Source organism: Syzygium oleosum, unplaced genomic scaffold (assembly GCF_021117445.2).
Source record: "Syzygium oleosum isolate NSW1041296 unplaced genomic scaffold, Sole_v2.1 Sole_v2.01, whole genome shotgun sequence".
In the NCBI taxonomy this organism is placed as follows: Eukaryota; Viridiplantae; Streptophyta; class Magnoliopsida; order Myrtales; family Myrtaceae; genus Syzygium; species Syzygium oleosum.
In genome coordinates this window covers 5900754-5923099 of record NW_026607485.1, presented here as the reverse complement: position 1 = coordinate 5923099, position 22346 = coordinate 5900754, and the positions used below count along the sequence as shown (strand labels likewise).

The following is a 22346-nucleotide window of genomic DNA, read 5'->3' as shown; positions in this document are numbered from 1 at the left end:
ACAAGCCAACAAAATTCAAACGATTAAAAACAACATATACATTCATTATAACACTTATATATACAATATCCATTAAAACCAGAGCTACAACAAAAGGGCCACGAGTAGAAAAAGGATCGGTGGCCTAGGTGGATCGGACTAACCACTAGAGGCTACAGTCAAAAAGGGGTCGGCCCTCACACCTAAGGCTGAGACCTAAACTACAGTTCCCGGTCTGGATCGGAGCTCGACGACTCCGAGGAACTCTCGGACTGCTCCGGCTTCTCCTCGGAAGTCATAGCCTCAAACTCTGTCTCGGGCTCGGCCTCAAAATTCATGGCTGGGGATCTGAAATGTCGGTTTTACCACAACCGTGAGAAATCTCAGCAAGTACAAACCACTAATCCTAAACTAGGCTAATGTGCACCTCCAGAAGGGTAAATAAAACGCATCAACCAATGAACCAGTAAAACAACGTTAATACATTCCCGGCTCACCGCCTTATACATTATCTTAGCCCTGCAGGTTAGGCATTTGATATCAATATAAGTCAAGTGCAATTATACCGACCCGAAGGCCCACAGTTGGATATAACGACCCGTAGGCCCGACCCGAAGGCCACAGTTGATAAAACGACCCGTAGGCTCGACCCGAAGGCCAACAGTTGATAAATCGACCCGTAGGCCCGACCCGAAGGCCACAATTGATTATAACGACCCGTAGGCCCGACCCGAAGGCCACAATTGATTATAACGACCCGTAGGCCCGACCCGAAGGCCACAGTTGATAAAACGACCCGTAGGCCCAACCCGAAGGCCAACAGTTGATAAATCGACCCGTAGGCCCGACCCGTAGGCCCGACCCGAAGGCCAACATTGGATAAAATTCATACATGTACATTAAGCACCCAATTTCAGTCATACCACAACGTACTTTTGTAAACCACGTGCCCGGGAATTTAAAGTTAATTATCGATGCCAAAACACCAAGCATAACCATGCTCAAATTAGATATATTCCTCTCATTCTTGGCATACCCAAGCATTTCTATTCTAATCCAATCAATTCCAAGTTCATTCCGCGCATTCATTACACAAATCAATCTAATGCGCCTAAGGCCCGTCTTGGGCTAATCGATCTTACAATCATGAGGTCATTCAATAGGGTTTATTCAAGTCCCAATCAACCCCCAAGAATATCCAAACTCAAACCATAGTCAAAGAACCATTTAAATCTCAATTTGAACCAAAAAGTGCAATTCGGTCCTGGTGAACAGTACCAGAACCGAATTTCACATATGCACTAAACCACCTTTAAACCATCTCATTAGGGCCTAATCACTTACCCTAATCATCCAACCATCAAATATACATAATTAAGCCTCAAATAAGCTTAATTAACACTTGAATTGTCTAATTCCAAGCCTTGAATCATTGAATTCAATTAGTGAAAAATTTAGACAAATATGCACATTTTCGGTACTTTGTGAACAGTACCAGAACAAGGGCCATTTTGGGCCTTAATCCACCTTTAAATCATCTCATTAGGTCCTAATGACTCATACAGAACATCCCACACACAATTAAGCCTAATTAACCCTCAATTAGGCCTAACTAACCCCTAAAAATGCACAATTAAACTAATTAGGGGTTTAGGGGTTTATACTCGCCTATTAATGACTCGGGACGACGGGAACGGGCGGTCGATCACCGACGCACGGTAAGGATCGACAGCGGCATTCTGGGTGCAAGCCGGCGGTCCGCGGCGACACCGACGGAGGCGATTTGCTGCTGTTTTTCTTCTGTTTAGGCTGAAACCGGGGCTGATGGTGGCTGCTCTTGGGCGAAACTAGCTGCTGGTGGTGCTGGCTCGGCGGGGGCAGCTCCGGCTGGTACTGTTCCGGCGTGAACAGTACCAGAATGGACAGAACCGTACACGCCAGAAACAGAAACGGGAAAAGAAATTCACGGGGAAGGGGAGGAGGAGAATGGCTCGGCAGATCGGAACAGAATGGGAGAGAGAGAGAGAGAAATGTCTGGTCAAATAGGTCAACAAAGTGTGGGTGGAATCCAAGTGTCATTAATCCATAGCATTGGACACTTTTGCCCCTAATCCAATGGCCCAAATTTGATCCAATCCAATAATGTAGGGGTAAAATGGTCATTTGTCCTTAACCCAAGCTGACCAGACCTGGTTTAGCCTTAACCAACCTTGGTTAAATCCCAAAAATTAACCAATTTTCGGAATTACTCAAAAATGGCCTAGGGGCATTTTCGTAATTTTCCGATCCCGAACCGAAATTCCAATTTTCGCACATACGTGTTCCATATGTGCGTGGCCAACATAATATGGCGTCGGATCCGCGAAATTCATTCTTTAAGCTCTCGAAAACTGACTGCAAAGTTTCGAGAATAAAATAATATTATTTTTCCAATTTTTGTCGAAATTCCTATTTTTGTCCATAACGACTCCCGGTATGCGTGGCCACCCAAAAATGGCATCGGCCTCGAAAAATAACCTCGCTTGGCCTCAGAAATGGACATCGAAGTCCCCAGGGGCAAAATTGTAATTTTCCCAAATTTCTGTCGAAATTTCCGTTTTCATCCGTATTACTCCCAAACATGTGTGGCCACTATAAAATGACGTCCGTCTTGCAAAATAGTCGTAATTACCCTTGAAATTTTGATATCGAAGTTCGGGCTCAATATTGCGATCAAAATAACTCGTTTCGAAGTCTTAGGGCCTCTCACTAACGGGCGGCTGTTTAGGTGTTACGCGTATCGACCTAGGATTGTCCGAGTCATGATGGCCTCGAATTTCGAGAGAACGAGAGGAATTATCACTAGTGCCGGGGGTCGCGATCGTTTGGATTAAAATCGGGGTTCGTTAGTCAGGCGTACTTTCGGTCGTGCGGAATCACCCGCGATCCGATCGTACGTATCTGACTATATCAATCCGTCATTTTCCTAAGATCGGCCCATATTGGTCCAAAATATTCCCTCGATGTTTCTCGAACTCGGCACTCAATCGCGATCGGGTCCTTGGTCCACGTACCTGATCCTATTTAGCCTTTCCCATTTGGTTAGTATCCCGTGATTGATCAAGTCCGGGCGAGACTTACTAAAATCAAACGAGAATTAATACACACTTTATTGATCCAGATAACAGATCAAAATTCAGGATGTTACATAAATCGAGCCATCCTTGCTCTGATACCAATTAAACCGGGTTGTCACGCCCCGAACCCCATCGAGCCCGTGACTTTACGAATTAAACCGGGTTGTCACGCCCCGAACCCCATCGAGCCCGTGACTTCCCTCAACCTCGGTCGAATCAGTGCGACGTCCCAGGAACACGTTGCCGACCCAATTTTCCCATCAGAGTTGATTCGCGGCGGAAACAATTATAAAATCCCAGACAATAAAATTGGAGACTACCAGGAATAACTAGATCGCATACCCGCCAACATATATATATATATATATACATTACACTTCCAAAGATTTACAATATCCATTATTATTTACAAGCACACCGAACCAGTAACTATTAACTTCCAAAATACAAAAAGGATCAGCATCCTAGATCAGCATTATCCAAAAATGGGGCACTCTCAAACTATTGCCTCGCTCCCAGAACTAGTCCCTACGCCCTCTCGGAGGCATCCACTCTGACTCACTGTCCTCGACATCACCACCTGAATCCTCCTCAGCTGTCTGTTCACCCAACGGCTCCAAGTCGGCCTCAATATGTTCATGGTTCAGGCGGAGGCTCTGAAATGGTTTGGTTGATACAACCATGAGACACTTCTCAATAAGTCACAACCTAAACTCTACCTAGGCTACCACGTTATTCCAGACATATCCAGACACAACCAAGCAATAAACACAAACATCGTCATCTACACGATCACACTAACCTGGACTCTTGGCATAAACAGCCTGCACATTAGTCCGCAATCATAACAAACAATTCTCACACGCATCTCAACCACACGCACTACAAATCACTCACATTCTCATGCCCACGTACACATCGAACACACCACATTTCCAATTCCACATTCCATGCTCGGTCACGCACCAATCACATCATTTTCGTTAATTGCCATTGCGACCCGCGTAAACACGCCTGAGGCCTGATCTCACTTTCCTCGGCCCGCGTAAACACACCTCAGGCCCACACGATCGCGCCCCGAGCATCACACGCCTCGGTCCGATCCCATTTCCTCGGCCCGCATAAACACGCCTCAGGCCCAAACGATCGCGCCCCGAGCATCACACGCCTCGGTCCGATCCCATGTTCACACTTTCCTCAGCCTTCGCCAAATGCGACAGGCCTACATGATCAAGGCCCAAGCCAAGAATGTCTCGGCCTGATCCCACATTCACTTTCTTTCCTCAGCCCGCGCCAAATGCGACAGGCCTACGTGATCGCAGCCCGAGCTTAGAATATCTCGGCCCGATCCCGATCTCATCCGAGCTAGTCGTGCCTCGGGCCAATCTCAATTTTTCCTGCTTTCTCATACCTCAGCCAGCGCCAAATGCGACTGACCTACATGATCGCGACCCGAGCTTATAATATCTCAGCCCGATCCCACATTCTCGCACTTACACACGTTCACATTAATTTCCTTACACACAATTGCACCCACAACCACATAATCACATCACAAACGCGCATTCGTGCACAAATCCGCATTTTTCCACACCCAAACGTTTTCAAATCAATTTCAATCCTTCACGGGACTTTCACAGGATTCCGAGACGGACCTAATGGTACCCGTCTCGCACCCAACAGCAACCCTCAGTACATCACACGGCACATCACAGCCAGCAAACAGTTTTTTCTGCACTCAAAATCACAATATTACACTTCCGGCTCTTCACGACACTTGCGTGAAATCCCGAGCCTAACTTAACGGTACAAACCGCGTCTCCAACAGCACCTCACAGCATACCAAACACGCAATCACAGCATTGATCGGCCTCTAAAATTTCCGTTAAAACTCCCCAAATTCAATCCTAGGCCCCGCATATCAACTTCGCCCGCAAAACCATACCAAACCGCGTCTATCTAGGCCCGAAACAACCCGATATACTAGATAAAGTTTAGGATGAACTTACCGAGCTCTAAACTATCGCGGTTAGAGCGAAAGCGGTGGCAAAACCCGAGATCTAACGGCGGCTTGCGGTGGCGGCGATGCACGGCAAGCGGCGGCGACGGCGGTGGCTTGGGCGGTCAGCGGCGGCTCACGGCCAAAGGAGGGAGGCCGAGAGGGAGAGAGAGAGTCACGGAGGGAGAGAAATCGGGAGGGAGAGAGATGGAGATGGAGCCGAGAGAGTGAGAGAGAGATATGAGGAGAGAGAGAGAGAGAGAGAGAGGTCTAACTTAATTTCCAAGTTTTGACCACTTTTTGCCAAATGACCAAAATGCCCCTCTCTAAGCTTTTCATCCGACGGTCCAGATTCGATCTTATCTTGAAATCGACGGCCCAGATCGAATCTCATCCAAAATATCCAAGGGCAATCTTGTAATTTCTCAAAAAGTTCAAGGGCAAAATTGTCTTTTCCAAATTTGAGAGCAAAATTACCAAAATGCCCTTGCCCTTTATAACTAGCCCTTTAGAAATCCTTAGGGGTAAAATGGTCACTTTCTCATTTTCTTGCCCAAATTGAATTTTTCTGAAGGATTCGGTCACACCCAAAAATCGCACGTTACACCCGCAACGTCGTCCTAACGTTCTGCCGTGACTTCCTAATTTTTCGATGCCCAATTTGGTCTAAATTTAATAATTAAATTCTATATAATGTAACTCGTGCATATCTCTGACTAACGGGCAGCTTTCCGGGAAATTCGCAAAATCGACCCGTTACTGATACTAAATCGAGTCACGTGCAATTTATTCAGACCGTAACGACTTCGGTTGTCAATAAAATCGCAAGGATCGATCACTAGTTCCGATGAGTACGATCGTTTGGAATAGGTTCTAGATCGTTCGTCAATTCATTTCGGGGTCAAACGGAATCACCCGTGATCCACGTGTATGACAATAACGAATCGGCCCATCACTATCCTAAGATCGGCCTACACTGGCTCAAAATGTCACCTCGACGATTTTATGGTCGAAAGTCAGTTCGCGATCGAATTCCTCTAGTCGTACGAATTTAAATCCCCCATTAGCCTTTCCCTAATGGTTAGTATCCCAGGAATGATCAGTTCCGGGCGAGACTGCCTACAAGTACATTAATAAAATCGGCTATTTCATAATTCCCAAATGGGCGAAATTTCGGAATGTCACAACCTGCACAGCAAGACCGACGGGTAACTACTTTTAGCATTCCATCTGACGTGTGTTGTATCATGAAAACTCGATGCATTTCAACTGGTTTCTTTACTAGGTTGGTGGTAGTCTTGTTGAAATTGAATTTTATGCTATTGGAGCTTTACCGCACAAATCACGCTAAATCATGGCACAAACCCAATTTTGTCCTTTCTCATTCCAAACAGCATTTTCTTCAGTTCAGGTCATTCACTATATAACCTTTTGTTCCTATGCTAATTCATGTACAATGGAATAAATCCTTGAAGAACACATTTCAATTAGGTCCTTAGTTTTCAATTTGGTCTTGTCAGAACGTAATTTGGTTCAGCGCAATTTTGTAACTCATTGCCTTTTGACCTCCAACAATAGGCGAGAAGGTGAGCTGGCCAAAACAGTTACCCAAGAGATTTTTAATAAGTTGAAAAAGGCTTATCTGGAGGTATCAGACTATTTGGTCAGCGTTGACCACCATGTGGATGAAATCATAAAAAAGATAGGTGCTCGAACAAGTGAAACACGGATTATAGTGATTCATGGGATGGGTGGCGTTGGAAAGACAACTATTGCCAAAATCATCTACAATCAACTTGCAAACAATTTCAAGCATTGTTGCTTTCTGTCCAACATCCGTGAAATGTTAGAACACAAGAGCACTGAATGCTTGCAGCATCAACTTATCTTCGACATCCTCAAAATGAAAGATATAAAAAACATAGATGATGGGAATCAGACAATTAAATACAGGTTGTCTACTAAACAAGTCCTCCTCCTCCTTGATGATGTGCATGAAAAGAAACATATGGATGCACTCATAGGTGAGGGTAATTGGTTTGGTAAAGGGAGCAAACTTATTATTACTACTAGAAACAAAGACATTCTCAAGGTTCCCATAGTGGACGACCATTATGAGGTTAATGCAATGGATCTTGATCAATCTCTTCAACTTTTTAGCAAACATGCCTTCAGAAGAGATTATCCTTTGGACGAGGATATCAACCAATCCAAAAGGGCGACAAACATTGCTGGAGGTCTTCCGCTGGCTCTTGAGGTCATAGGTTCACTTTTATCTCGCACCAAAAAGGAAGAGTGGGATCTCATATTGAAGAAGTTGGAAAGTGTTCCTCCTACGGAAGTCCAGGATAAGTTGAAAATAAGCTATGGAGCACTAGATGTTCGGCAAAAGCATATATTCCTTGATATAGCTTGTCTTTTCATTGGATATGACAAAGACATTGTGGTTCATTTCTGGGATGAATCTAAATTTCCAGAAGAAGCCATGGAAGTTTTGCAGAACATGTCTTTGATCAAGATTAAAGAAGCTAATAAAGTGTGGATGCATGATCAACTCAGGGATCTAGGAAGAGAAATGGTTCGTGAAGAAAGTAAGATGAAAGTAGAGAAGCAAAGTAGGATGTGGAATCCTAAGGATGCATTGGATTTGTTGAGGAGACATAAGGTAAGATCCCCTGTGCAATAAATCTTCTAGTTACTTATGGACATTTTCTTTTCAAAAAAAGGCACTTACGTTTTGTGTTCTCGCCATTAATGTGATCTACTCAACTAATATTTTTGCTCTTTTATGACTAAAGGAACCATATTACTCAACTCAACCCCTTAAAATAGTGAACTTGAATAAATGCATTTCCCTTCAACTTTTTTGTTTTTAAAATTTTCCTTTGGACAGGGAAAAAATAAAGTTGAAGCTCTTCGTCTCAAGTTTGACCATGAGGGGCAGTACTGTTTTACCTATGAGGGCTTTATGAGACTATCCAATCTAAGGTTCCTTGAAGTTGACGGTTTGATGAAAAAATTTTGTGCTGAAGAGAGGCTTCTTTGGCACGAATCACCATCAAAAGTTTTCCAAGAGAATTCATATCTCCTTCCACAATTACGATGGCTTTCATGGTACAATATTCCCCCAACATTTAACATAACAACTTTCTCCATGGAGGATGTGGTTATTCTTGATCTATCTGGGAGTGAAATTACACATGATTGGAAGGGCTGGAGCCACATGAAGGTATGTTATATACTAGACAACACTTATTATTCTGACTTATTAAATTCAAAATTAATCTTTGCATAATTTTTCTTTCACAGGTCATGAAGAATTTGAAAGTTATGAATTTGACTGGTTGCCATCTCTTGGGGAGAACTCCCACCTTCTTTGCTCCGGCAAATATAGAACGTTTGATCCTACAGGGCTGTAAATCATTAATCGAAATTGACAAGTCGATTTGTCAATTGAAACACTTAGTTTACATGGATGCAAGCAGTTGCGAGAATCTTCGTGTGCTGCCAGACGAGCTGGGTGGAGATCTTACAAGCCTTAAATACCTAAATCTAAGTCGATGCGGATTGTTGGAGAGGCTTCCCGATTCAATCTGGAATTTGGAATTCCTGATGGAGTTGAATATAAATTATACGAGGATCAAAGAACTACCTAAATCCATCGGAAAGTTGAAAAATTTGACAACAGTGAGGATATGCAGTCATATAAGCAAAATACCGGATGCTCTTTGGACGATTGAGAAGCTCGAAGAAATAGAATACGATCGGGAAAATTTGTCTGGAGGTCGAGTGAAAGTTGGAAAATGCATCTCCATGAATCAATCCCTGAGGATCTTGAGACTGAAGCTCGCGAATATATACGCACTACCGAGACTTCCTGAAAGTCTTATCACTCTGGAATTGTCTAGGTTGTACATGGACGAGTTTCCAGATCTCTCAAACCTCACTAATTCAGAGGTATTGGATCTGATGTTTGGCCCACCTAATTTAGAGGTGATATCTAATGGGCCTGTGGAATGTCTGATAACATGGTGGATTGAGAAGTTAAGCAAACTGCGGTATCTGCACCTCGACTCTCATTATGTGACCACCTCACCAACAGGCCTTAGCCTCCCTCCTCATCTCATGTCACTTCACCTTGAGTGCCCTAATTTGCGTCGCCTCCCGAGGCTTCCCTCGAGTTTATCGATTTTGCTTTTGTACGATTGCAAGTCACTTTGCTCGATGGAGGATCTATCGAATTTGAAGAATCTATCATTCCTCAAGATTACCTTCACTACAATTGCAAAGATTCAAGGCCTTGGTTGTTTGGGGAACCTACGAGAATTGGAGCTTAATTGGCTTGGACGGGTAAAGATACTACCCGATCTAAGCAATTTAAACAAACTAAGGCTTCTTAAAATAAGATCTTGTGATGATCTGTTCGAGATTCAAGGCGAACTACCACGTTCTTTGGAAGAATTGCGTATTTATAGCTGTCGTTCTTTACAAAAGTTGCCCAATCTATCAAGCTTGATGGGTAGGACAAATGTTGAAATAGACTATTGTGATAAATTTCTTGAATATGCTCGCATGAATCGACAAGTTTTGAAGCTTGTAGGCTTTCAACAGCTGCAGATCCTACCTGATCTAAGCAATTCAAACGAACTAAGACATCTTCAAGTAAAAACTGTGGTAAGTTGGTTGAGATTCAAGGCAAACTACCACAATCTTTGGAAGTATTGACGATTTCTTCCTGTAAACTTTTACAGAAGTTACCTGATCTGTCCAACTTGAAGAAACTGCAACGGGTTGACATAGAAGGTTGCACGAAATTAAAGGGTGAGGCAATTCTTGGCTCTGCTCGAAGAAGTCAAGCAAATTTGTGGGAGAACCTACAATATTTGGGAATTTGTGGCCTTGGACAGGTGGAGATACTACCTGATCTAAGTAACTTAAACAAACTACAACATCTCCGAGTAGAAAACTGTGATAATTTGATCAAGATTCAAGGCGAACTACCACAATCTTTGAAAGAATTGGAGATTTGTTCCTGTAAATCTTTATGGAATTTGCCTGATGTGTCAAACTTGAATAGACTGCAAAGGGTTAAAATTCATCGTTCTTGGAAATTAAATGTGGAGGCAATTTCTTCGCTTTGCTTGGAGAAGTCAGTCGAATTTGAGGAAGAAGAAGACGAATGGGACAGAGAAGCCGACGAGTCTAAATATGAGGAAGAAGGTACCGAATCCGAATCTGAGGGATTCGGATTCAGACAACGAGTCTCAATATGAGGCAATTTCTTTGCATGCTGCACTTTAAAGCTTCTTGAGCCACAACCACAAATTGTTCCCTTGTGTTCTAACTCTAAACAAAGTGAGGTAAGTTAATTCATCTGACAACCAATAGTTTCTTTCTTTTTTTGCAATCAAATTCTTTCAAAGATACGACCAGAGAAGTTTTACGGGTGCACTTTTTAATGACCTTTTTGCGAGTTCATGTCTTAAAATCTGCTGAAGGTATTGAAATTAGGTTACCTCCGAACAACCAGAGGGTTCTTAATTATGATTTTTTTTCCTAGTTTGGTTTGGCTTTTTTAGCTACATTTTCTTTGGATGGTTTCTCCTTGCTTTTTTGATTCCCAGCTGGAGGTATGCATGTCAATTGCATTGTTTTTATTTGATATTTGTTATGTAACTAATTATTAGAGATCCTTGTCGATTTGCTGCTTCACATGTTTCGAAGTCGGTAACCTTGCCTTGCATTGGGGATAACTTCATTATGTTGTAAACAATTAGATGAAATGTGTGTTGGAAGGACATATAACTATGGTTCTCATCCTGGAACTTTACAGCATAATCAACTAATTCTTATTGGGGTTTGCATATGTTATGAAGAAGCTATAAAATGAAGAAAGAGGAATTTCACTTGGGTAGCTGCATCAATAGTTGGTGCAGCAAAACTTCCATCTCCAAGGTATAACAAATCATCTTATAGTAAAGGCTAAATCTAGTATTGGTGCCTTAGATATATGATAAGTCTCACTTGGGGTTAGAAATCATGTAAATGAAACTATTGTATGATCTCCATTATTGCCTACATTTCTAGAAATGCCTAGGCGATTATCTATCATAGAAGCCCTTCCATTCACCTCGTTATACTAAAGGATTCTTTTAGGTTTTAAGATTAATAAGAAGTGCTAAGGAAGGCATCTCAAACAACCGGCTTTTGATGGTTTCTAATGTTGCTGAGAGGAATTAAAGTTACATAAACTTACAAAAAGCTTTCTGCACAGGGAACTATGGCTAATTGAGCAGCTGTACAAATGAAGACTGATAAAGGAAAATGGAGATGACATTCAAAGTGAAGTTTTTCATCCACTTTTTAATTACTTCTTGTGAGTTGATGCCCGGAAATCTAAAGAAGGTATTGAAATTACGGTACATTCGTACAACCAGAGGTTCTTTCGTACAAATATATGTTTTGTTTTCCTAGTTTGGTTTGGCTTTTTTAGCTATATTATTTTGGATGGTTTCTCCTTGCTTTTATGTTTCGCAACTAGAGGTATGCATGTCGATTACGTCGTCATTATTACAATTCGTTAGAGATCCTCGTCTATTTGCTGCTTCATAATTTTTCGAAGTTGACGCCGTCTGCTTCGCATAACTTTGCCATATTGTTAACAATTAGATGAAATGTGTCTTGGAAGGTCATAGCACTATGGTTCTCATACTGGAATTTTACAGCATAATCAACTCATTGTTGCAATTGTAAAGAAGACGGACTCTGTATTGATTTGCTTATTGTTCAGTTGTTTTTTTTGTTGGAGCTTATGTTCGGTTTATTTTCTAGGAAAGTTGTGCTTCTTAATGGGATTTGCAAATGTGACTGAGAAATTATAAAATGAAGAAAAAGGAATTTTATTTGGGTAGTGGCATCAATAGTTGGTGCAGCAAAGCTTCCATCTGTGACAAGATAGAACTATTTAGCTTCTCCAAGGTTTCATAAATCATCTTATAGTTGAGGCTAAATTTCAGTATTATCAATGCATATGTCATATGACAAGTCTCACTTGGGGTCTGAAATCATGTCAATCGACCCTTGTGTGATCTCCAATAGTGCCTCCATTTTCTCGAAATGGTTATGCCTAGGTAATTTATCTGTAATAGAAATCCTTCCATTCACCTCAAGTTATACTAGATGACTCTTTTAGGTTTAAGGATTGACAAGGAGTGCTTAGGAAGACAAATCAAACAATCGGCTTTTGCTGGTTTCTAATGTTGCGGAGAGGAATTAAAGTTTAAGAAACTTACAAAAATCTTTCTGTGCAAGGAGCTATGGCTAATTTGTCAGCTATATAGACGGAGACCAAAGAAAGGCAGATGGCGGATGAAATTTGATGTTGACCGTTGGTAATTAAGGTTCCAATACGATGTACATTTGTCAATTTACACGTTGGCAATTTATGTGAGATCCTCAAAACTTGCTGGTTTGTACTTTAGATTTGAACCCGATAACTTTGCCTTGTAAAACTTAACTTTGATATACCTTAAACAATGAATTAATAGTCAAATGTGAAGGTTTTAATCCGTGACAGACACTCTTTCATTCACTTTTTGGTTATCCTAAGAATGGAGCCTTAGGTTTCAACATTGATATGGAGAATCACTATACACCAAAAGAGTCCTATATAACAGTCTGAGCTCTTTCTCTCGGTCATAAGTAAAAAAAAACTTACAAATTCGTTCTATAAAGATAAGCTGCGGCTAGCTCAGTTAACGCATAGAATTGACAATCGTATATCTTTCCCAACGTTTTGGTGCTGTACTCTGGCTTTTACTGTAATGTACAAACTCCAGCTTATCATACAGTGTCAAGGATTTAGCTGGTCTCCTGCACAATGTGCTTTGAGTAGTCATAATTGGCAATATATGCTTTGAAATTACTAAGGAATTTCAGTTTTTCGGTTTCTGCTAATGTTAATTCTTGCATATCAGAAATAGAAGGTAAAAGCTTACAGCTCTTGTTCCCAAGGCCAATTAGATCATTCTTACATGTCTAAGCCAAGATGATATAAATTGTTTACCTCCTAAAAGTTGAAATTCAGCAGAGGTTGCCAGTTGAAATGATGCGAACTTCAGACAAGGTCGTCATTTGTTTTCGAGATGGCTTGTTTTAACTGTTAATCTGCATAATTTCTTGCCAGGAAATATAGTTGAAGTACTTGGTTGTGCCGAGAAATCTTTTATGTGCCAATGAGCCAGTAATAGAAGGTAAGATCACTGCTTGAAAAGTGGTCTCCCTAGACAGTCATTGTTTCACCACATAAAACAGGATAATTGCCTAACCGTGCAAGTCTTACAATTCCGGAATTCACACACATCTGCCAATTTTGTGAAGTTCAACGAGAGTTCAACCTCCCAAAAAGGGGAAAAAAAGGAAGGAAAAAAGCAGGTGATTCAGCTATGGATAGCTCAGCTCAGCATCCACACATCCTTAATAGGTTTTATCAAGCCTAATAAACAAAGCCACAGGTCCAAGATTAGATTGACAGGTAAACTTGCGAGCGTATTCATTCAATAGATATCACAGAATTGTATTAACAAGAATGATAGAGTCAACTTCATGCTATTTACATTCCAAGTGAATTTCAGTAGAGATCCTATGCATCTTGTGATGATCATGGAAACAGATGATGGAATGCATTTCGTGAACAAACTTCATCCGGAGCTACCAAATGATCTTTGAGAAATTAGGTGCTGACTAAGGAGCATTTTACTTTAAGTTGCTCTTGGCAGTGGAGTCTGAACGCAACCTTAATGCAGAAGCAGAAAAATTTTTGGAAAGCATAAGATTTCCTTTGTCAACTTCGCTTCCATATTCCTTCAATCATGGGTCCATGATGATTTTGCACGATCCCCATGTCTCCGCCATTAATTCCACACCATAGTAGACTAAATGGTCCACGATGATCATCCGTCCGTAAATATTCCCAGTAAGAAAGGACTGGCATTCTCTAGAACAAGCCGGTCTGTCACACGTCTTATTGCAACTAGCATGATAAATCCACAAAATAATTGCTTGTAACAGGTAGCTACGACTGAAACTACCTCTTTACCCGCTGCCCGTTGGATCTTCTTTAGAGCCACCACAAACTTCCTCAACCTGATACACCAGACTACCAAATCCTCTATTATACAGCCATACCTACAACAAAAGAAAGATTCCAATTACATGTGCACACTAACATAGAAAAGAGTAAGATTATCTCACATCAAATTATTTTCACATTATCTCACATCAATATGTTAATCCGTGGCTGTTATTGAGCAAGTTGTCAATAATTATAGGCATTAGTAGACATACATAATATCAATGAGTAATACCTTATAATTGCATAGAGCTTAAGACTAGGTCATCATCCATCATTGAGAGGGAGAGAGTAAATAATACACATTATCGCGCGTCTTAAATTTTAGAGTCGGTACAAGAAACTCATGATAGCTTTACAAGAAGGAGACGAGTTCCTTAAATATTGTCAAAAAGGTCATGAGTACTACAAACTGCCCTGCTTTGTTAAGAAAATTGTTGGAAAAAATAAGACATCTCCAGTTAGATAGGTTGAAAGAATGCAAAGTAAACATCAAATGCAATCAGCAACAATTCCCCATAATATATCTGATATTCCATCAAGATCAAAGTCATACCTCTCTAGGGAAGTGGTGGCATGTCTTTGTGGGAACCAAGAATAGTATGGAGACAAATGAGGCACAACATCATGTCCATTAATAATATGTGTAGTGTATTTGGCACACGGTCACTGTAGTAAGACACAGACGTTGCATTTCCAACACGAGGTTGTCCAAATGTCAAAACCTGGACATTCTGTGCTTCCTGATTGACCTGGAAATTAAGTGTCCTTAGTTATATAAGTAAATCAAGTGAGTGATGGTCTGGAAAACAGCTTCAGCACACACAATTAGACAGCCAAGTAACTTCAATGTTCAATACTTTCACGAGGGGAAAAACTAATATGCATCAATAACCATATATTGCCACATACGAAGGTGAACGATAGATCAGCCCTTTCTCTCCATGAGCTTTGGAGGTTTAGCGTTACTCTGTCTAGATCCCGTCCATAATTTTCCAAAACCAAATCCCACAACCACAACAAAACCAACCCCACCCTCACCCCAAGAAAAGGTGTTAATAATATGGAATAGTGGGATTGGGGGTGAATTTACAACCAAGGTGCATTTACATGCTTCCACAACAAGCACTTGGATGTTGGCGGGGTGAGTCACATCCAGCTAATGACATAAACAAAAAATTCCAGGTTGATGGTGAAATTGCCCCTTGAACCCCAAAACTTACAGTCATTGATAGCGAAGGAGAAACTAAATCTTAAAAAGGGCCATGACACATAGAAAGGGCCACGACGCATGGGCATGATGTCACAACTGGCTCAGAACAATTTTCAGCAAGAAACCAGCAAAAAAAAATGACATTTAAAATCATCTAAGTGTTCGGACAAGATGTTACAGTTGCTATGAATACTTCGAGAAAAGGTTTAGTCTAAAGCTCAAGCAACCGATGATCCTATCCTAGGCCACATAAATGTCTGTATTATCTGAGTCCAAGACAAAGTTTGACCCTAAAAAATCGCAACTTTTCATGGAGAAGAAAATTAATGGGACATGACTTTGGGGTGTTTACCATTTCTGGTACCAGTTCCACAACAGGTGCCTAGAAATCTCTAGACCACTCTATCCAATAAAGCTGAGACAAAAAGCATAATTGACATTTTAGAATTGGCTCCAGCCTACAACATATCTGGCCCGTAGTCCAACAAAAAAGGAGCTGCTTCTTTTGGTTAGAGAGAGACAGACAGAAACAGTGCACAGAACACAGATTTAGGATCAATATATTCTAGTTTAAAATGCATTAGCACTTCAAGGTTACATGACATAAAATTTGAGCTTCAAGTGCTTGCCAAAGTTTATATATCCAGACTATAAACATATCAATAATTCCATAAAGTTTCCAGCAAGTAAACTTTGTAATGATTAGTTGGAAGTCTTTATCCACTATATTTAGGCATTCAACCAACTTGAAGCTCCATGGCTTAACATGTAAGACTCAATTCACACAGCTAAGTACGTCAACCATAGGTGGTTCAGGTAAAGGGTTGTTTGTAACCCATTCTGCTTGTGTTATGTCTACGGGTTGATTTACCCAAAGAGAAGAAAAACAAGATGCTGACCAATTGTAAATATAAATATGAAGCCATAGAAAGTTCAAGATATCCAGAGTCTAGACTCTTCAGGGCAGAGTTGGCAGTGAATTCCAGGTAACTCTTAACAGACCAAAGCTCAAAAAATGGAAGAACACAATAGAGAAGAACCAATATCTGAACCATAGCAATCTTTTAACGATCTTACCACAAGATCAAGTCTGCGAAAGGATGCCATAGCCCATCCCATAGAATGCCCTGTCACCATGACATTGATGTCTCCATATAAATCCTTGGCTCTTTTAACAGCATCCAAAGTACCAGGTCGCATCGTCATATAGTGATAAGCATAATAAATCCATGATGAACCTAAGCAAAGACAATAGAATAAGATTGTAGCTCGTTCCAAACCAGAAGTATCCACAACTTGCAAGAGGCTTATCATCTCTAGAACTCACCACCACGACACCACGCATGCCGGGGTAGTTTAGGTCGAGCTGTTTCCAGTAGAGATCTTCAACCCAATTCTGTGTGCTTTAGACATAAATAGAAGTAATCACTAATTGAAAAGCTCAAACAACTTTTCCAAGAACAATATTAGTGAGTATGTGATCTCCTCATGACTACATCTAAAATTACAAGCACATAACTTTCATGTCTCGGTGGAAATGATTCACTGTTTTCCCTTCTTATGGACAGCAGACCCATGGGCTTTGTGTACGCATTCACCGGAGGCTACTCTTCTTAGCTTAAATTTTCAGGAAATCCTTCGCATGTCAAATGTAAGAGGAAGAATTGCTAAAGTTAACATGCATTCCTTTGCTCTTGAGTACCTTTGGAAGCTACAAGCGCAGCATTAAGGTCCTGACTTCTCCAATATATGCCTACAGGTAACATACATTGATTAGAAATAAAGACAAACAATTAGATGAAATTCAAACATAGAGGCATCACAAGCATCGCAAATTGGTAAACCACTGCGACACGGATTATATAACTGTATGCAGTGCTGGACATCAACTATTTGTTCAATGACTTCGAACACCTGCTTTCAGATAAAAGGCATTAATAACCAGTCAGAAGCTAATAAGAGAAGGCAGCATATGCCCACAAAATCTCATCTCAAGAATTGGCCATTTAGTACTGAGGACCTATTCTTCACGCAACCTTAGCAACAATGTCATATTAAAACAAAGTCAAATTACCTTGGTCTTTCCATCAAAACTAGGACATGTCCAACTAAAAAGTTCTGTCAAATCTGACATGTAAACCTGAAAAATAAAAAGCTTTGCATCTAGTTACAATGTTATTGTATTGAAATTGGTGAAACCTGAAGGTAATAACAAGAAGCTCTAAGTAAATGGGAAAATCTTTCTAAAGAACACTTACAGCAGATGCATACTCCACGACCATCGTCACAAGAGCGTGATTGAAAACAGCTTTATGAGCCTTGGACCTCACTCAAAGTTCTGCATTTACCAGTAGAGAAAATTTCAGATTGAAAATGCAGTCACGAGCTCATTCAATTACAAGCAATGAGGCAAGTTTCTTATGTCTCTAGCTAGCTATTTCGACAAATCAAGTGAGAGGAACACTTAAGGAAACATCAACTCAAACCAATATTTTCAGTATATATCTGCCGTCCTTCGTGAACTTAAAGAACTAATTTTATTCCCAAAGTAGAAACAGCAGGATGAAATTTGTATCGAACAAATATGACCATATTCCAGACGTAGCATTGATCCAAACTCGGTAATCCAAGAGCTTAACAGAACTAACCAAATACAACACAACACTGTCAGTCCTATGCTTTGAAAACATCCAAATCGTACACCTGAGGGATCATTCAGCTATAGTCTGCCCCATTCAATCAGGCACCACAGCTCCACAGCACAGTCAACTATTCCCCCCAACCCTGAAATGCCTAATCAGCCAAAATTCACAATTCAAATCTCACCGTCCAAGCTCAAAACCAACCCACTCAATACCAGGGCCTGTCTATTCTCAATATCAAAACACCCAATCCGAGTTGAGTCAGAGGGATCAGGGCAGCAGTAACTGATGCCATGAACGCGAATTGCAATTACCTCTCGCCCCACTCCACTCGCTGCAATCAAGCGTTGTCAGAACATCCATCACTCCCAACCACGACCCGTTCCGCTCCACATTCTACGAGAGAATCGGATCGAACAGCGTCATCGAGAAAAAACCGAAAACCGCGCCACGGGAAAAAATCCGATCTCTGCACGTTTCGCATGCGCAGACAATTACACGCGATCAAATGGCGCGATCGCGCAGCGAGATAGAGAGAGATCGATCGCGATCTTTGTCCGCATTGCTCGAATTCGAACCTCGATTCCGGTCTCGCAGGTTCGTGCGGATTTTTATGGCGATTGAAAGCCACGGCGACCTGGGGGCAAAGGAAGGAGAGGACGATGAATTTTACTGGTTTTTTTCCTGATTTGCCCTCGGGATCTTCTTCTGTTGAATGGCACATCCGGTGATTTCGTCGTTTGCGTGAGGGCACCGAAGGAAGTTCAGCTAAGAAAATTCAAATTTGGGGTTCTATCTTCTCAGTTCTCTCTCTTTATGGAGCTTCCCTTTGGTGTCTCTCCACGTTAGCACTTTGACTCGAGCTTAGTTCAATTGATTCTGAACAACGCCACTTAAATTAAATAATACGCCCACGTTGACGAGAATGGCGAGGCCGAGTTGGAGGGCGATGAGGTTTGATGTTTGCCTTCGCCGTATTTTACTGGATTAGTTGGAATTTTGGTGCCGGATCGGATTCCGCGGATCTCTTGTTTGCTTGCTAGGGTTCGCGGGGTCGGTTGCGGTTATAGGTATCTCCTGGCATTTTGTGCTAGGAAGTGGACGTGTGCTTCGTGTTTGAATACAAGATTTTAAGAAGTTTTGGAATGAGCATGGGATTTCGGATCGAGGATGTCGAGTTAGGACACTTCGAGTCAAGTTGCTATTCCACCGGATTTTCTAGGATTGTTTCACTGCGATTCGATAACGCAGATTCGGGCAGCGGAGTTCGAGCGTCTGGAGTCGAGAAAGGAAGATCCGTTTATCTCTTGATAAGGTTCAGAGAAACGACTCCAAAGACTGCCGGTAATCTTCTGTTGTGTTTTAGCCTTGAGAGAATGACACGTGCTTTTTTGGAAAATTTTGGGTCCCGTCTTCTTCCCTCCTTTGGAGCTTACCTTTGATTTCTACACATTAGCACTTTGACTCGGCTTGGTTCAATTAGTTGGTTCAAACTAAATTCTAAAAAATATTCTAAATTAAAGTTAATATTATTTATCTGTTCATTTATATTCGTGGAGATATGTGAAAATGCAATTACCCCATTATGGTCGCAAGCTCTCTCGAGTTAAATTTTTCAAATTCATGCTCGAATCGATATAATGACTCGAGTTGTTCAACTCAAGTAACCGACAAGTTGAGGTTAATTGTGAATTATGGAACCCACTTCTCTTGAGTTGAGAGAGAGAGTTCGAGAAGGCAACTTGCTATTGGGCATCGATTCTCGAATACTCTCGGAATACTTTTGTTGAATTGGATCCAATATTTCCTACGTTTTTTCGGATAAATGTACCTCCAGTATTTTGAGTTGATTCGCTTAATCTAAAATTTACAAAATATTTATAGTGTGAATACAATTGGACCGATCACCGTTTTATAAGATGATGGCATTGTCATCCCATAATTGCTCGGTTGATATATGAGTCGTACAATTATCGAGATTGAATACTTCACTTTACACGTAAAAGATTATTAAATGAAAGAAAAGGTCTATAATCTCTGAGAACAAAAGTCATTGGACTTTTTTCACCGGCTATGTTTGAAGTAAAAAAAAAAGTTCGTAACCTCACACAACAAAAGTCACAAATGTCGTTTAAAAAAAATACCAAAGAGTGCGAATGAATTATTATTTTTATATATCGCAGTTGACTCACACAAACAAAATAAAATAAGAATCCCAATGTGCAGTATGCGCGATGTTTGGTGGCTCTCACGGATTAATATTCATAGTCAAATGTTTATAAAAGCACAGAAAAATTAGTACACGAAACAAAAGGTTGAAGTTAAGAAAAAGTGAAATTCAAGAGAAATTATTGTGGAGAGTAAATTAATCAATTTTGTAGAAATCTTCAAATCTCTTCCTTTATAGGCAATATAAATTATAAACACATCAATCCTTCATTTGATTTAATTCAAATTTTATAAGCACAAAACAGATTTATAGAACAATCATGTTTTGATCAGGCTCGTGCACCGCTCGTTTGCTATGAAAGAAGAGCAAAAAAAAATTGAACATTAGAAAGTCGCAATCCAAACCCAAGCATGATAACCCAAATGATGAAGGGATCACGCTATCTCCCATTGATTCACAAGTTGTAATCATGTCGCGAGCGAACCTCTGACTGATTAGTATTTTTAGGTGTTTGCAATGCTTTGTTGAAGGATTTTCAAGCCTTAAACATATTAGTTACGATGATTAATTCACAAGATGGACTGAGTGGTTATGGCTCAAACAAGACATTTTATAACGAATATAACACTTTAGGATAACAGCAAGTATGGATAATCATATTGATGATTTCTTCTCGCTTTTTAATTTATCAGGAAAAAAAAAAACCGCAACCCATCGGGACTCAGGCGGAGAGGCCAACCCGGACCACCCCCAAATCATCGAGCTGCGGGTCCATCTTGCACGTGAGCCGACACAGACTCTTTCCTTCTCTGCTTCGTCCATTTTCGGACACCGACTCAGATCAAACGACCTTCTGATTACGACTCTCTCCTCCTCCCCTTTTTAATGCCGATCACCACTTTCGATTCCGATTCGGCCTCTCTCTCTCTCTCTCTCTCTCTCTCTCTCTCTCTCTCTCTCTCTCTCTCTCTCTCTCTCTCTCTCTCTCTCTCTCTCTCTCTCTCTCTCTCTCTCTCTCTCTCTCTCTCTCTCCCTAGAGCAAGCAGTGATGACCTCAATCAATCGATCAGTCGATCTCCGCCGAAACAGGGTCTTCATGTCATGCCCCGAACCCCAACAAGCTCGCGACATCCCCTACGCCGGTCGAAATGATGCGACGTCCCAGGAACGTCGCCGACCCAACCCAAACATCAGAGCCACATGCGGAAGCGAATAACAAAACCCCGGACAAATAATGACGACAACGGGGTAGAACAACAGAACAATCCAGCAACCACATATTCATACAACACCAAATATACAAACATCATATTACAGACATAAATACAAACTAACATCCTCAGTCACCGTTTAAGCAAAAGTTCAGGGGTTTGGTTATCTTAACTTCACTATCGGATAACCCAAGTTATACAACCCCTAAAACACCCTAGGGAAAAACCTAAGGGTCGCCCTCTTCCATTCTGCTTCTGAATTTCTGGCTTGAATCTCTGGAACTCACCTGCAGCTCCACTGGGCACCAACAGCAGCTCCCCGGACTTCCAAAAAGAAAAGGCGCACTTCCCGGGTTTAGGGCCGGGGGTCTGAAATTGGCGGTTATACAACCGTGAGACGAATCTCAATAAGTGTACAACCTCAAACCCCACGTAGGCACTCACGTACCGCCAGACGAAAACACGCATAACATGCAACGATCAATCAAACTACCAACCACACACGAACCTACCTGGAATCCATCATACACGTTCCTGCACGTTAGACAATAACACAATCAATATACCACAGCAATAAATCACAGATGCGCGCGTGTCTCAATTATAAGATAAAACCCACTTGGGCACGTCCCATACCGTGCCTAGCAGTTTTTACCCCATAATTAAGCATCAAATCATGCGATACAAACACACTCGCACACCACTCACACCATGCGTCACTTTCTCAAACCTCGCTCCTCAAGCCAATTCCCGCTCATTCTCAACTCTTCCACGACTACCGCGCCCGCGTAAAACGCATCAGGCCAACGGTCTTCTAACTTCGTCAGGCATCGTCACCCCGTCGGGCCGGGCATCGTCACCTCGTCAGGGACGGCATCGTCCCGCG

At 41.4% G+C, this 22346-nt stretch overlaps 1 protein-coding gene and 1 pseudogene across 1 annotated transcript in view; one reads left to right on the top strand and one right to left on the bottom strand.

Annotated features, from left to right (window-relative positions):
- Positions 1 to 6696: 6696 nt before the first annotated feature.
- The window catches only part of LOC115661784 (disease resistance protein RPV1-like), a 40372-nt gene continuing 24722 nt past the window's right edge, over positions 6697 to 22346 (top strand). Inside the window, exons 1-4 of the mRNA XM_056317032.1 lie at positions 6697 to 7759; positions 7988 to 8323; positions 8404 to 9712; positions 10012 to 11049. Coding sequence (XP_056173007.1) covers positions 6842 to 7759; positions 7988 to 8323; positions 8404 to 9712; positions 10012 to 10367 — 2919 coding nt within the window. The 5' untranslated portion in view covers positions 6697 to 6841 and the 3' untranslated portion in view covers positions 10368 to 11049. The remainder of the gene's footprint in view (positions 7760 to 7987; positions 8324 to 8403; positions 9713 to 10011; positions 11050 to 22346) is intronic.
- Positions 13650 to 16751, bottom strand: LOC115661786 (uncharacterized; annotated as a pseudogene).